General features: G+C 50.5%; 1 protein-coding gene across 2 annotated transcripts in view; it reads left to right on the top strand.

Annotated features, from left to right (window-relative positions):
- Positions 1 to 315: 315 nt before the first annotated feature.
- CDA (cytidine deaminase) overlaps positions 316 to 14,900 on the top strand; it is a 30,340-nt gene continuing 15,755 nt past the window's right edge. Inside the window, exons 1-2 of one of the 2 annotated variants that reach the window (XM_032303817.1) lie at positions 316 to 531; positions 12,305 to 12,416. In XM_032303817.1, the coding sequence (XP_032159708.1) occupies positions 378 to 531; positions 12,305 to 12,416 (266 nt within the window). In that variant the 5' untranslated portion in view covers positions 316 to 377. The remainder of the gene's footprint in view (positions 532 to 12,304; positions 12,417 to 14,900) is intronic. The other variant, XM_032303816.1, reaches the window with a different exon arrangement.

Genomic DNA, 14,900 nt, shown 5'->3' with positions numbered 1-14,900 from the left:
TGGACTCCCCAGACCTCACACTGACGCCCCCGCCCAGCAGCCTCTTCCCCGAGGAGCCTGTGTCCGCAGTTGCCCCTTACACAGGCGCATCCATGCCCTGACCATTCGCCCCTCAGAGTGTTGGCAGCGAGAGTGGTCCCCAGGGGAGAGGGTGAGCACACGTGGGTACAGTCGCATCCTTACACACTGGGCCCCCCCCACCGCACCCTCCAATCCCAGCCTGCGGAGCCGGGCGGGGGGCAGGGAAGGCGGTGGCTGGAGACCCCGGCCCCGCCCAGCGCCCCACAGGGACACGCCCCGGGGGAGGAACTAACGTTTTGCTGGCCGGGTGGGGCTGAGAGCGGACTTCTGCGCCTCCGCCGCCCCCGGGGAGAGACATGGCCCACGAGCGTCCCGCCGCCGCCCTGGAGCCCGAGCTCGTCCAGCGGCTGCTGCTCTCCTGCCGGGAAGCCAAGAAGTCTGCCTACTGCCCCTACAGTCACTTCCCCGTGGGAGCCGCGATCCTCACTCGGGACGGAAGGATCTTCTCCGGTAAGGGCACCCCGGTCCCCCTTGGCCGCAGCCCGGGAGAGAGGTCGCAGGAGGACCGGAGGGAGGCGGCAGAGCAGAGGGCAGCTCTGGCCGCTCGTGGCTGGGCCAACACTGTAACGCTGGCATCGCCCCCTCCCCACCAACTACCCTCTCCCCGGCGCCCTGCCTGCTGTCCGGGACCGTGGGGCTGAATGCAGGTGCTGCTCAGATGCAGCGACCTTTTCAGTTCTTAGAGGACTGGGAAGCCAGAGGTGGGACGGGGAGGGACATGGGAAGGGGAGGCAGTAACTCAAAGTTGGGACACGGCTGATACTTTGTGAGCCCCCCCCCCCCACTCCACACGTGGCCCTCTGCGAAGGCTTCCAGGTTTCATCACTCTCACCCACCCATATCCGTGTTCGGCCCATTTTTCAGTAGAGAAACTGAGGCCCCGAGAGAGGGACACGGCTTGCTCAAGGTCATGCTCAAGGAGCGTTGGTGGTGGGACTCAGGGCTGGTGTTCCCCAAACCCTGCTTTCTTCCCATCACCTACTGGGCGAGGAAGGAAATTGAGGAACCTATGGCCAACAGGCAGTGACTTGTTAGCGGAGTTCAGGCCTTGCAGAGTGATCCTGGAGGAAAGAAGCAGAGAGAAGTTTGGGTGACTAGCAATGATCACTGGCCTGGGGAAGGTGAGAACTGGACAATGGAAACTGGAGTCAGCACTAATCGATTCCTAAGCTCCCTTTCTTTGGTCTGTTGGTTTTCTAGAAGGGCTCACTTGAACAAAAGTTCAGACTTGTTTTTGCTAAGAGGCATTCGCATTCAAAGCAGCGGGGGGACTTGGTGAGGAAGTAGTAGGGAAGCTATGCCCCTCCCCTTCAGAGGGTAGATGAGAATTGGCACAGTGGGACAGATGGGGACACCCAGCACTGCTGCCCAGAATCCGCCTCTACTTGGCAATGGCAGCTATTTAAAGGGACAGAGGTTCACAGGTGGACATCCAACCCATGACCTCCAGTAGCCTAAGCCGGTTGTGAGCCACTGCTCAGCTGTGAGTCTGGCTGGGGATCCCTGTCTCCCCTTGTATGGTGCGCACCACCCCCCCCGGCCCCGGGCTCTCCTTGCTGTTCATGTTACCTCTTGTCTTGGAGGTTCTGTCCGGTTTCAGGAGTCACCTGGGTCTTAAACCTCTTTGAGCGGGAGAAGGAACCTTGAGGGAGTGCTAGTATGTGAAAGTCTAGTGAAGAATGTTATCCATTAACCCTTATAACCCCTCATGGCAGTTTGAGATCACAGAGAAATAAATGGAGGCTTGCAGGAACTAAATGCCCAAGTCATAAAGTTGAGATTCGAACCCAGAGCTCCCCTGACTCCAAGTTGGCTATTTCATAGGGAATCAAGACTCTGTGTGTCTGGTGGGAATTCAGACCTGGCCTGGTGGGTCAAATGACTATTAAACATTAACCACCACCACAAACAACATTGCAGCCCACACTGTCCTTGGGCTCCAGGGGCTTGAACGCTGAATCCGCCATTGGCTCTGTCCAAAGCCTCCTTGCATGGATTTATTCATTCAACAAATATTTGTTGAGCACCGTGACGTCCGAGGTAAAGTGCCAAGTACCAGGGATATTGCAGTGAGCACAAATGATGTAATCTCTGCCCCCCCAACGGAGGTTCCGCGTCTTACACGGATCATGGTTTGAAAGGGGAAGCCTCAACCAATGACTGTAGGAGTGAATGAAGGGGGCGAGCCCGAGTGCGGCCTGTTGAGATTGCAGGAAAGAACCTTGTCATGCGGCGGAGATTTAGGGAAGCCTTTTGGGATGGGGCGGAGGCTCTGGACTTAGAGGCTCCTGGGTGTGAATCCTGGAGCTGCTGTTTTACCAGCTGTGTGACACTGGACATGACCCTTCACCCTAATGTGTCTTACACATTTGTAAACTGAGGATCGTGCACCCACCTTTCTGGATGGCTGTGAAGAGAGCTGGTTTCTGCCCTGATGGTTGGTGCCTGTGCTGATCAGCCATGGAATCCTCAGGTTATGAGCTCATGCCTATAAAATGATTAGCACAGTTTCTGCCCACAGGAAGGATGCCACTAGTGGTGGCAGCTTTCTCTCTCTCTCTCTCTTTTTTTTTTTTAAGATTTATCTATTTATTTATTTGACAGACAGAGATCACAAGTAGGCAGAGAGGCAGGCAGAGAGAGAGGAAGGGAAGTAGGCTCCCTGCTGAGCAGAGAGCCGGATGCAGGGGCTCAATCCCAGGACCCTGGGACCATGACCCAAGCTGAAGGCAGAGGCTTTAACCCACTGAGCCACCCAGGCGCCCCAGCTTCTTCTCTTTTAATATTATTATATTATTATTACTATTGATAATATAACATTACTATAAATATATAATAATATATATTATTATATTATTACTATTTGGAGGCAGATTGTGGAGGACTTGTGAAGGCTAAGCATTGACACTGAGATTTGGGGAGGTAGGAACATAGGGAACCAGGAACATTACTAAGGAGAAGAGTAACATGAAAATGGAATTCAAGAGCAGTTAGTCTGACAAGTACTCAGGGAGGGCCAAGACAGAGGAAGGAGTGTCAGGAGGATGACGTCTGTCTTGTTTGCTGACCCGTCCATAGGGCTGGCATATTGACCAGCCTTAATATGTCCTCAGTTAAAAGTTTGTTGAATGCATGAGCGAGTGACTCGAACTAGGACAGTGGTAAGTGGAACAATAAAGAAGGAAAAGCCTGAGAGAAACTGTATGGTGCAAGTGGACTAGGCTTTCGGTGAGCGTACTGGAATGAACGAAAGGAATATGTTTCTAGATCTTCAGCCAGGTAGACCAGGGGAATGATGAGGCACTGGCCAAAGCAGGGAGCAGAAGGCAGAGCTGGATTGGTTGGTGCTGAAGACATCACGGGCAGGGACCAACAGCTATAGTGGATTGATCACCCACTTAGTGACTGATCACTTGCTAAGCACTTGGCATGGAAGATCTCTTATGAGATCTTATATGGTATCTTAGAGCCCCCACATGAAGGGACACAATGACTGTCACAGGCACTAGAGCTGTTTCAATTGTAAATGACAGAAACCAATCAGAACCATAATGGTTAAGGGTAGATCTTAACTCAGGAATGGCTGGGCCCAGGAACTCAGATGTCACCATGCCCTTTATCCTTCTGGGTGTTTATTTCTTTCTCTTATCCTGTAGGTGGGCTTTCTCCAGGCATCAGGGAACATGAGTGCAGGCAGCCTCTGGTTCACATCCTTAGAGCCTCAAAAGCAGAGAGGCAAGAACTCTTTCTCCACTAGTTGGAGATGGAAAAATTCCAGGGAAGAGCTCTGATTGGTCCTTCTCCAATCACGTGCACATCCCTGAGCCAATCACTGTTGTCATGATAGAGTAGCGCAATTGGTCCAGCTGACTCACACGCACATTGTTCCCAGGGTGGGGTGGGGGGGGTGTCACCACAAGAAGGAGTATGGAGGTGCCAGAGCAAAACCCAAACACACACTCTACAAATGAGGTAACTCAGGTCAGCTTTTTGTGCTGCCCTCTGCCACAGGGTGCATGTGTAGAGGGGGTCTGGGAGAGGGGGAAGAATGGAGGGTGTTTACCAGAATCCCTGAATCTCCCGTCGATGGGAAGAGAGGGCAGAGGGTAGTAAGGCAGGGATCCGAGAGGTGCGGACCTGGAACAGTCAGAGGAAAACTGACATGCGTCGTGGGGTGAACTAGAGATGCTTGGGAGACAGAGCAGGTGCGGCTGAATTTAGACACGGAGTTTATTGTTTGGTACGAGACAGGCCTACCTAGTTCTGTGACTTCTTCCAGCCGCACCGAAGACCAGCCTCTGTGGAGTTTCCCTCCTCAGGACAGCTGGTGCCCCATTTGGTTCAAAAGCAAGTCTGACAGCCTTGCTGTCACGGGCTTGTAATAATGATGCTTCCCCTTGACCCTGGCCAGGGTCTTGTGCCTCTCAAGGATGGGCCACAGGATGGTGACTCATTACCTTCTGTGATCGCTGCTGGAGAGTTGCAGGGGAGAGGAGGAGCCCACCAGGGAAGGAGGAGCTGCAGAGGGAGAGGGAGGTGGGGGCACAGAAGAGATGGGGCAGCAGGGGAAGTTGGTAGGGGCAGTGGGGTAGCCCAGGGCAGCCAGGGTTTGTGCAATACCAGATGGGAGGTGGTGGAGGAAAGTCATGGAGACCACTCTTTGCTGGCACCATCCAAGGGATGGGCAAATTTGTCCTTGGGATGGTGGTCTGTCTCCCTCACCCCCTTCTCTCTAGAGGGACTTCAGCACTCTATATCCTCCTTTGCTGTTTGGGGGGAAGCCACTTTACTGGATCAGCTATAATGAGTTCTGGGAGGAACAAACCACATTTCTAAAAAGACACTTAAAGATGTCCTCGTTAATCGCTGAATCCAGCTTGTCTTGGCTTTAACCGTTAAATCTGATCCTTCGTGGTCTTCCCCCAGACCAGCCCCTGGCCTCCTGACTCCCTCCCTGGGCTTCCCTTCTCCTCCAGGACTGCTCTCCAAGCCATGCCCCGCTCCCCAAAGCACCTCCAGGTGAGTCAAAGCAGGCATCTCTAACTGGCTTCCTGTCCTTCCCCGCCTCGCCCTGTCCTCCCGCCGGCGGGCCCATCCAGTAGCCCTCTCCAGTGTCCCTCAAGAACAGTTCCTTACAAAGATGAGCGTCACTAAAACCCCTGGCCTCTGTAGCTGAGTTAGAATAGGATTCCTGGGTCACAGTGTGTTGCATGTGCAGTGGGTAGGGAGATGGGAAAGTGGAAAGGGTGTAATATTTCTTCAAGCACGTGGCTGTGACATTTCTTTGGTTCAGTGATTCTCAAATATGGTCCCCGACCTGTGGCCTGGGTACCTCCTGGGAACTTGCAAGAAATGCAAATTCTTGGGGTCTGACCCAGGCCTACTGAAGAAGAAACTCCAGGAGCAGGGCTGAGAAATCCCTTTTAAGAAGCTGTCCAGAAGATACAGACGCCGGGGGCTGGTATGAGAAGGACTGCCCTAACCATACTGAGATCCCTCGGGACGGAGTAAGCTCCGTGCTTTCGAACAAGGCTCTTTTCCCTGTGGGGTGGTCGGGCCCACATCCCCTCCTCGTAAACTTCCTTCCTTGGTGATAGCTTGATAACCTCTAACCCTCGCCCTGCTGTCAGCGCCAAACCAGCTCTACCACATGTCCTCACAGAAATGCCACAGAGAAAAAGGACAGTCCTTTGTACCTGACAGGTCAGGATGTGAGTCCAGGCTCCCTGCCAGCAGGCTCCGCTTTTATCTTCTCTAAAATGGGCTCCTAATAGTCTCTGCCCTACAGAGTTATTAAAAGGGTTAACGACATAATATAGATGGAGTACCAGGCGGGTAAAAGAAAAACAATGAAAGAAAAGAATAAAAGAAAGCCATTAGCAATATCTTATAATTCAGGATCCCTAACTTGCTACCATGTCAGCCTGCGTGTGTCTGTGTGTGTGTGTGCGTGTGTGTGCGCGCGCACGTGTGTGTGTGTGTGTGTGTTTCAGAGCAAAAGCAAAGGCAATACGGAGAATGATACTGGTTTGCCTGAATGGATGACGGCCTGTTTTCTGAGCTGAGGGAAGCAAAAGAAAATTGTCTGGGAAGAAGCTAAGGGCTTTCTTCCTCTTTTTTTTTTTTTTTTCCTTTTTTTTAATAAGACTAGAAAATTCCACTTGAAGTTGTTCCTTTGCATCTCAGAGATCTAGCACCCAAGTGAGAAATTCCACTCATTGGATAAAAAATAACTGAGGGTCTGGCTGGCCTCATTGTTCCAGGACCCCAAGCATTCTGCAGCACGGGGGTCCCTGCCCTCAGGAAGTTAATCTGTGATGAGAGAATGTGACAATAGAGACATTTCTTCAGGAAAGTGTTAAGCAAGGTGATGAAAATTAAAGCAGGATAAACGGATGGAGAGGGTTGGAGGCCGTGGGGGGTGGGGGGAGGCAACAACTTGAGCTAGGGTGACCATGGCGGGCTTCTCTGAGGACGGAACATCTGGGCAGAGACAGGAGGACGGTGAACCATCTGCACACGGGGGAAAAGAGTTGCAGGCAGTGGGAACAGCCAGTGCAAAGGCCGTATGGCAAGAGAGTCCTTGGCATCCTTGGAGAACAGCTGGAAAGCCAGTGATCCTGAAGAGCCAAAGGAGATGAAGTCCAACAGGTAGGCAGGTTGGGACCAGGTTTTGTGAGGCCTTGTAGGCCCCCGGAAAGGATTTCAAAGTGTCTGAAGAGAAGAATCAGAGCCACTGTCACACCTTGTCTAGAAGGAGCAGGTGCTCAGTCACACAGGCCTACCACCACCAAACCCTTGCCTTTATTATCATTAAATTTTATTTCAATTAATTAACATGTAATGTGAATTTCAGAGGTAGAGTTTAGTGATTCATCAGTTGCACAGAACACCCAGAGCTCATTCCACCCCGTGCCCTCCTTCATGCCCAGCCCCCCATTACCCCATCCCCCACCACCACCCCTCCAGCAACCCACTGTGTTTTCTCTAGAGTTAGGAGTCTCTTACAGTTTGTCTCCCTCTCTAGTTTCATCTTATTTCATTTCCACCAATTCCAAAATTGACTTTTGTGCAGTTGGTAACAGCAGCTGGCCATTGTTGACCCACAGCGCTGTGCTAGGCTGTGTGCTCGCTGCTCTACGTGTGTGATCTCCACTCGTTCTCACCAGAGTCCTCCGAGGGAGGTGCTATGGCTTTCACTTCATAAATGACGAAACTGACCCTCGAGAAAGTTTTAGTGTCTTTCCCAAACTCTCAAGAGTCAGTAGGGCCAAGGGTCCCAGGGTAGAACAGAAACTCGGGGCTCTTTCTGCAAAGCCCTGATTTAGCCGTGGGCTCTCTTCTAAAACAATCTCTCAAAAAAATGAATGAGTGAATGAACGAATAATAAAACAGTCTCTCTCCCTTCACTGGCCCTTTTAAATTTTTAGGGACAGTAAGGAAGATTTCTCCATATGAGGCCATTCTGAACTTCAAGTGCAGACACAGGCAATTGTCCTGAGGAAGGAACCTTCCGCCAAACCCAAGATTTCTGTGAATCACGTTTAACAGGGAGAGTGCCCCTGAGTCAGGGAGGAGGCAGGGCTGGGGCAACCCCCCCGGAATAAGGTGAGCAAGGATCTTACTCTGGGAGAGGCAGAAGTCAAATGCAAGCACGCCAAAGTCAGCAGAGGTGGGCAGGGCGGGCAAGGGCTTGTTTAGAGGAAGTCATTTCAGGCAGGCACCAGGAACTTGGCTGGGGAGACTAGGTGGGGAGTGAGCTGCATTCATTCATTTAACTTTTACTGCCCTTGCGAGAGAGAGGGCCAGTTATTGGCTCTAGTGACTCACATTGAATGCAAATAAATGCTTGGCCGAAGTCAAAAACACTTGGCGTTCAGTAAATGTCAACCATTGCTTTCAGGGTTGGAAGTCCCTGGTCACTCCTTGTCCTGGAATCCAACTGCACGGGCTGATTTCTGGGTGGCCATAAACGACAGATGCCCATCCGCACTATTAGACAAAAGGAGGGTGTGTTGGCTCCTAAAACTGTGGGAAGATATGGCGTGTAGCCAGGCCTCAGGGCAACTGCACCAGCCCAGACTCCTTTTTTCTGGCCATCTCTCATCTCAGCTCCCATCCGTTCTTCTGAGTGTCCATTTCCCCAGCGGTCTCCTCCATAATGAACGGAACCAGCGCAGCAGCCCGACCCAAGCCCAAACTCTCAGTCTCCTAGAGGAACTGAAGTTCCTGTGTAGAGAACTGTGATTGGCTAGGTCTGGGTAAGGTGCCTGGCTCTGAATGGCCCAGGGAGTTAGGTGCTCAACTCTGATTGGCCCAGTATGGGTCATCCTGGCAATAGTCCTTCGGCCTATAAAACGGTCATGTGAGACAAGATGGAGGCTCTCATGTGAACTGCTTGTCGGGCCGGTTGTTGCAGGAGGCCTGGTGACATTCATTCCTCTCCATCTGTTGGACATGAATGCCTGTGATCTTGAGAACCATGATGATGATTAGTGGATCAAATGATTAACTGAACCCCTCCTGAAGCGTCCATTTAAATAAGGCACTGACAGAAAATTCTGTGGGGAAAATACATGAGGAAATAATGACCAGTTTCCAAATTTGACTACAGTAGGAACCAAATCCTGCAAAATCACGTTAAAAAAAAAGGAATGATTTAGGTAAGGAACAGTCTCAGGTGATGAGACAAATGGAAACGTAGTGACTCGCACAAGATGGCTGCTTGCTTCTCTCACCTAACAGACCCGGGATGGGCCAGAGTCTTGGGCATATGGACTGTTCTGCTCTGCTGTGGTCTACGAGGCTGTTCAGTTCAGATTCCTTCTCTATTGATGTCCTGCCATCCCTAGAGTGGTGTCCACAGCCATGTGTTCAAAACCAGTACACGTCATCACATCCATGTTCCAGCCCCCAGGAAAGGGAAAGATGAGGTGGGGAGCAAACAATGGCCCCATAAAGATGTCATCTGGAAGTTGCATCCACCATTTCCGCTTGTATCTTAATTGATTAAAGCGACAAGACTATAGGAAACCTTCCAGTGAGGCTGGGAAATGTGGTCTCTTGGCTGGGTAGTCACATGTCCCACTCAACTCCAGTGGCTTCTGTTGGGACAGTAAACCCTGGGAACAATTAGTCTTTGCCACAGGACTACCTGTGGCCTGTAAGTATCTGTGTACATCCTTCTTTCCACATGTAGGACCCACTTACCACTTTCTTAAGAGAGGCGACCCAGGGACACCTGGGTGGCTCAGTGGGTTAAGCCTCTGCCTTTGGCTCAGATCATGATCTCAGGGTCCTGGGATCGAGCCCCACATCGGGCTCTCTGCTCAGTGGGGAGCCTGCTTCCCCCTCTCTCTCTCTCTGCTTGCCTCTTTGCCTACTTGTGATCTCTCTCTCTCTGTGTCAAATAAGTAAATAAAATCTTTTAAAAAGAGAGAGAGAGGTGACCCAAAGTCCCCACCCAGTCACGGCATCCAGCTCCAAGAGTGGAATCCCAGGGCTGTTCAGTCTCCTTCCTGAGATGTGGATGTGGTCCTGTTGGCCTAGTGGCCCAAAATCTAAAAGTAATCACCAACACCCCAGTTCCCACTCACTCCCACAATATTCAGTGCGGAGAAGAAGCAGGAAAGAGTAGGAAAGAATAACCACTATCAAATCTTCTGATAAGAAAAGGGAAGAACAGGGAGCACACAGTGGCCACCAGTCCATGCAGTTGTCGGTCCTACTGGGCAAGAAGTGTGAAGGCTCCCTGCCCTGGTACACACTCTCTCACCTTTCCGCCCTGAGGGAAACTGTCCACTCTCTATGGTGGCCCCAGACTTTGCCCTCTGGGAACTCTTCCTTGACTATCCTAAACTCAGCCACACATCTGAAGTGGGTTTTGGGGAGAATTTCCCACCTTGGGGGCACACAACTCTCTGAGCTCACTTCTGATGGCGGGGTTTTGGGGACCCAAGTGTTTCTTTGGGGATTAAACAATCACAGGATTTTACAGAGCAGACTTTTGGCTTCTCTGGGCTAGCCAGTTCTGTGAAACACTTAGAAACCTCCTGGTTTATTTGCTTCATCTCTTCCATACAGGAGTACCATACTCAAAGATCCTTTCTGGGCATAGTTCTTAAGCCTACCAACTCCCCTTTTTTAGTAACTGGCTTCCCTGTTTGTCCCATCCCTGCTGCATCATTTTGATGATGGCCCCCCTTGAGGCCCCAAAACAATAGACTGGGTAAGAAGGTGTCACCCTTCATCAGATCTTTGCCATGGGGCTGATTCCCATTGTCAGGTAGTAAATCCTAATGGTATGTAGCACAGTCTGCTTCCCAGGTTATTAAAGGATGGGACCTTATTAAATAACCTGCCACAGAGTAACAAGGGCCATCAGCTTTCCAGAGGGCCATGTCTGTTTTCCCATTCACGTCATCCAACTACTAAGCCAAGGCCGTGTATTTTTTTTTTTCTTAAGGTTTTATTTCTTTTGTCAGAGAGCACAAGCCAGGGGAGTGGCAGGTCAAGGGAGAAGTAGGTAGAGGGAGAAACAGGCTCCTAAAAAGCCAGGCGCCCGATGCGGGACTTGATCCTAGAACCCTGGGATCATGACCTGTGCAGAAGGCAGACACAACAGACTGAGCCACCCAGACGTCCCAAGACTATGTATTTTAGATGTTTGCTTTTTCAAGGCTGCATTTCACTCTCATTACCAATTTCTCTATCAGTTAGGTGTATGTAGGTTAAAGCTGCTGTAACAAAAATTCCCAAACACAGTGACTCCAACATGACAGGATTCTCTTTTATTCTCCCATAACAACTCAGAGTAGACAGTTGTGCCAGGGCAAACAGGTGATTCGACTCTGCTGCATGAGTTGGACCAGGGTCCCCAGTGCCTGCTGTCCTGTTGCTTCTCCATCCCTATGACCATAAAGGACACAGCCAGAGCTGTCCCACTTCCCCTCAGCCTGTAGAACATAAAAGAAAGGAGTAAAAGGCTATTCATCTCTTTACCAAAAATGTGATCCTGAAGTTTCCCATCTCACTTTGGGCCACATCCCGCTGACCAAAACTTAGTCGCATGGTTGTACTATGCTGCCGAGGAATCTAGCAAATACGGTTTCTAGCTGAGTGGCCGTGTGAGCCGGCATATTGGCTCACTTACTTACTTCTTACTTAAAGCAAGAAGGAGAGGGGCACCTGGGTGGCGGTTAAGGCTCTGCTTTGGGTCATGATCTTTGGGTCTGGCATGGTCAGGTCGTGATTTCAGGGTTCTGAGATCGAGCCCCACATCAGGCCCCCTACTCAGTGCTTCTCCTTCTCCCTTTCCCCTGTCTCCCCCCACTTGAACGTGGATGACTCCCATCTGTCCGTGCTCTCGCTAATAAATAAATAAAATATTTTTTTAAAGAAAAGGAAGAAGAAGAAAATAAATCCTGGGGAGCAATTAATAATCTCTGCCTCGGAGAGAAAGGCAATCCATGAAGAGTGACACAGACCACATCCCAACAGTCAGGGGAAGCCCACTTTCTGCGGCGATTATCTCTGTGAAAATGGGAGTTTGTTAGTCAGTCAATCTGGCTATGCCAGTGTTTTGTGTCCTGGGAACAGGCTTTGCCCATTGTCCCCCAGGGATGCTCCTAGGAGGGACACTGGGGAGGACTCTCTGACTGTGGGCTCTGCCACCAAGCAGCCTGCCGTCCATTCGAGGGCTGGGATTGCCTGAAGCCTTGTGCAATCACGGACACCTTTTGCAAGGCTTGCGAGTTCCTTGTTTGTTATTGTGTTGGTTTTGACAGTTTGTTTTGCAACACGACTCAAATAGAGTTCACTTGAACTCTGAGAGCTGGTAAACACCACCAAAATTTTGCCCAGACCCAATCGTTGAACCTTCTGTCTCTTAGATTCAGGACTGGGGAAGCTCTGCTCAACCTCTTAAGCCATGGCATCTCCCTTGACCTTGACCTTGACCTTTGCTGGGGAGGTGGGCGTGTGCTGCCCCTGCTCCCGGGCTATGCTTCAAGATGGAGGTATTGCGTGAGTAACAAGGGTCGGAATGCTGGGAAGGGCCATAGCAGTAGCAGGGGGTCACCAAGTCTCCCAGTGCTTCCTGTCAAGCTGTCCTCTCTGAGTAGTAGTGTTCTCCGTGCGCTGGAATGGGGCAAGGCTCTTCCGCAACACCTGCCACGGAAAGTGGTTCTGCTAGAAATGCCACTGGGTTTTCCTCTCTTCTCAGGGTGCAACATAGAGAACGTCTGCTACCCATTGGGCGTCTGTGCGGAGCGGACGGCAATCCAGAAGGCCATCTCAGAAGGACACAGAGAGTTCAGGGCCATCGCTATCTCCAGGTAAGGGGTGGGAAAGGCAGGTTGCAGCCGTATGCATCCATCTGTTTGGCCATCGCTCACCACACGCATGTTATCCATCCGTTCATTCATCTAACACATTTCTTCTGTACTTCCAATGTGCCAGGCACTGTCGGGCTTGGCTGAGTGCTGAGAATAAAGAGAAAAATCAGAAATGGGCTCTTCCCAGGATGCCTGGGATGGTTCAGTCAGTTAGGCAATGCCTTCAGCTCAGGTCATGATCTCAGGATCTTGGAATCAAGTCCTGCATCAGGCTCCTTGCTCAGAGGGGAGCCTACTTCTCCCTCTGCCTGCCACTTCTCCTGCTTGTGCGTGGCCTCTCTCTGTCTCTCTCTCTCTCCCCCTCCCACAAATAAATAAATAAAACCTTTAAAATAAAAAAAAAGAAAGAAAGAAATGGACTCTGCCCTCAGAGAGCCCAGAGCAGATAAACAACCAAGGTATCTTTAGCTTAAGGGTAGGTATGGTTTTTGTTCTAATAATAGCGCAGACTACACCAGGATGCCTACAAGCCACAACAGAAAGGCAGCATAGAAACCTAAAGCTAGAGGGACCTAAGAATCACCTGATATAGACTCCCTGGCCACGACCCCATTTTACAGATGGACAAACAGGCCCAGCGAGGTTGGGCGACTTCCCTGGGCAAAGCTGGGAGGATCCCAGATCTCTGCAGCCTCACTCTGGGCTCATTCCACACCACCATGCTGTGCCGGAAGTCAAACACCCTTCCCCACTCTCATTGAGCTGCCTCAGGGATCCCTCATTGGGAGAGGTGACTGCTACACTTGGCATTCCCCACCTCTGAGTGCCAGGAGGCAGGCTACCAAGACAAGCTGGTGGGGTGACAGCCAGGTCAACCCGGGTTACAGTTCACACTAATCAGATTCCATTCGGGTCCTGACTGAACAAAAGCATTAATGAACTCTCTCTGTACATGCTCCAACGTAAATAAACAGGTTCCTGCAGCCACTCCGGAAAACATCATGGAGGTTCCTCAAAAAGTTGAAAATAGAACTACCCTACGACCCAGCAGTTGCACTACTGGGTACTCACCCCGAAGATGCAAATGTAGTGACCTGAAGGGGCACATGCACCCCAATGTTTATAACAGCAATGTCCATAATAGCCAAACTCTGGAAAGAGCCTAGATGTTCATCAACAGATGAATGGATAAAGAAGATCCGGTATATATATATATACATATATATATATATATACACACATACACACACACACACATATACACATACATACATACATATACAGAGTGGAATACTATGCAGCCATCAAAAAACCCCGAACGAAATCTTGCCATTTCCAATGACATGGCTAGAACTAGAGGGTATTATGCTAAGTGAAATAAATCAATCAGAGAAAGACATTTATCATATGATCTCACTGATTTGAAGAATTTGAAAAACAAGACAGAGGATCATAGAGGAAGGGAGGGAGAAATGAAACAAGGTGAAACCAGAGAGGGAAACAAACCTTAAGAGACTCTTGGTCTCAGGAAACAAACTGAGCGTTGCTGGAGTGGAGCAGGATGGGAGGGATGGGGGGGCTGGCTGATGGACATGGCGGAGGGTATGTGCTATGGTATGTGCTATGGCGTGGAATGAGCCCAGAGTGAGGCTGCAGAGATCTGCCGCGAATTGTGTAAGACTGATGAATCACAGACCCACCCCTGAAACAAATAACACATCATATGTTAATTTAATAATAAATAAATAAATATCAAGGTTCCCACATGTGGACTCTCACAGGACGTTCACTGAGTTCTTGTCATAGGTCATAGGGTAGCTCCGTTGGCCGCGGACCCAGGCAAGGTGGCGTCAGGATTTGAGCACCAATGGGCACTTTCACTCCCTCAGACCCTGTTCCCCTTCCGGTTTGATGGTGAATTGCTCTTGTGTGCACCTTTGCATTGTCTGAGGACAAGTTCTCTTTTATTACTCTTTTTTTTTTTCCCCCAAGATTTTATTTATTTATTTATTTGTTTGGGAGGAGTGCGAGTTGGGGGGGGGGGGGAGAATCTCCAGCAGATCCCCTGCCGAGCAGGAAACCCCACGCAGGGCTCAGCGTCAGGACCCTGAGATCATGACCTGAGCCCAAATCAAGAGTCCAGGAGGCTTAACCCACGGAGCCACCCAGACGCCCCCAAGAGAGTTTTCTCAGTAGAGTAATGGTGCGGGGGAGATGCCACTGGGAATGTTTAATCTTCCCGGAGAGCGACTGTGAGGCTGACCAGACGCTGGTCTTTCAGGACCTCCAGGTGCCTGGGTCACAGACGAGGAGTGCACTACCCCTCCCTCGTGGTGGCCCTGCAGGGTCTTGTGGGCAGAAACGCAGGGACTTAGCACAATGCCCTGCAGGGGCCACTTGGTAGAAACAACCCCCATTTCTTTTTTCTTTTTTTTTTTTTTTTTTTAAGATTTTACCTATTTATTTGACAGACAGAGATCACAA

The sequence above is a fragment of the Mustela erminea genome, chromosome 10 (assembly GCF_009829155.1).
Source record: "Mustela erminea isolate mMusErm1 chromosome 10, mMusErm1.Pri, whole genome shotgun sequence".
In the NCBI taxonomy this organism is placed as follows: domain Eukaryota; kingdom Metazoa; phylum Chordata; class Mammalia; order Carnivora; family Mustelidae; genus Mustela; species Mustela erminea.
This window is presented reverse-complemented; position numbering and strand designations above follow the sequence as displayed.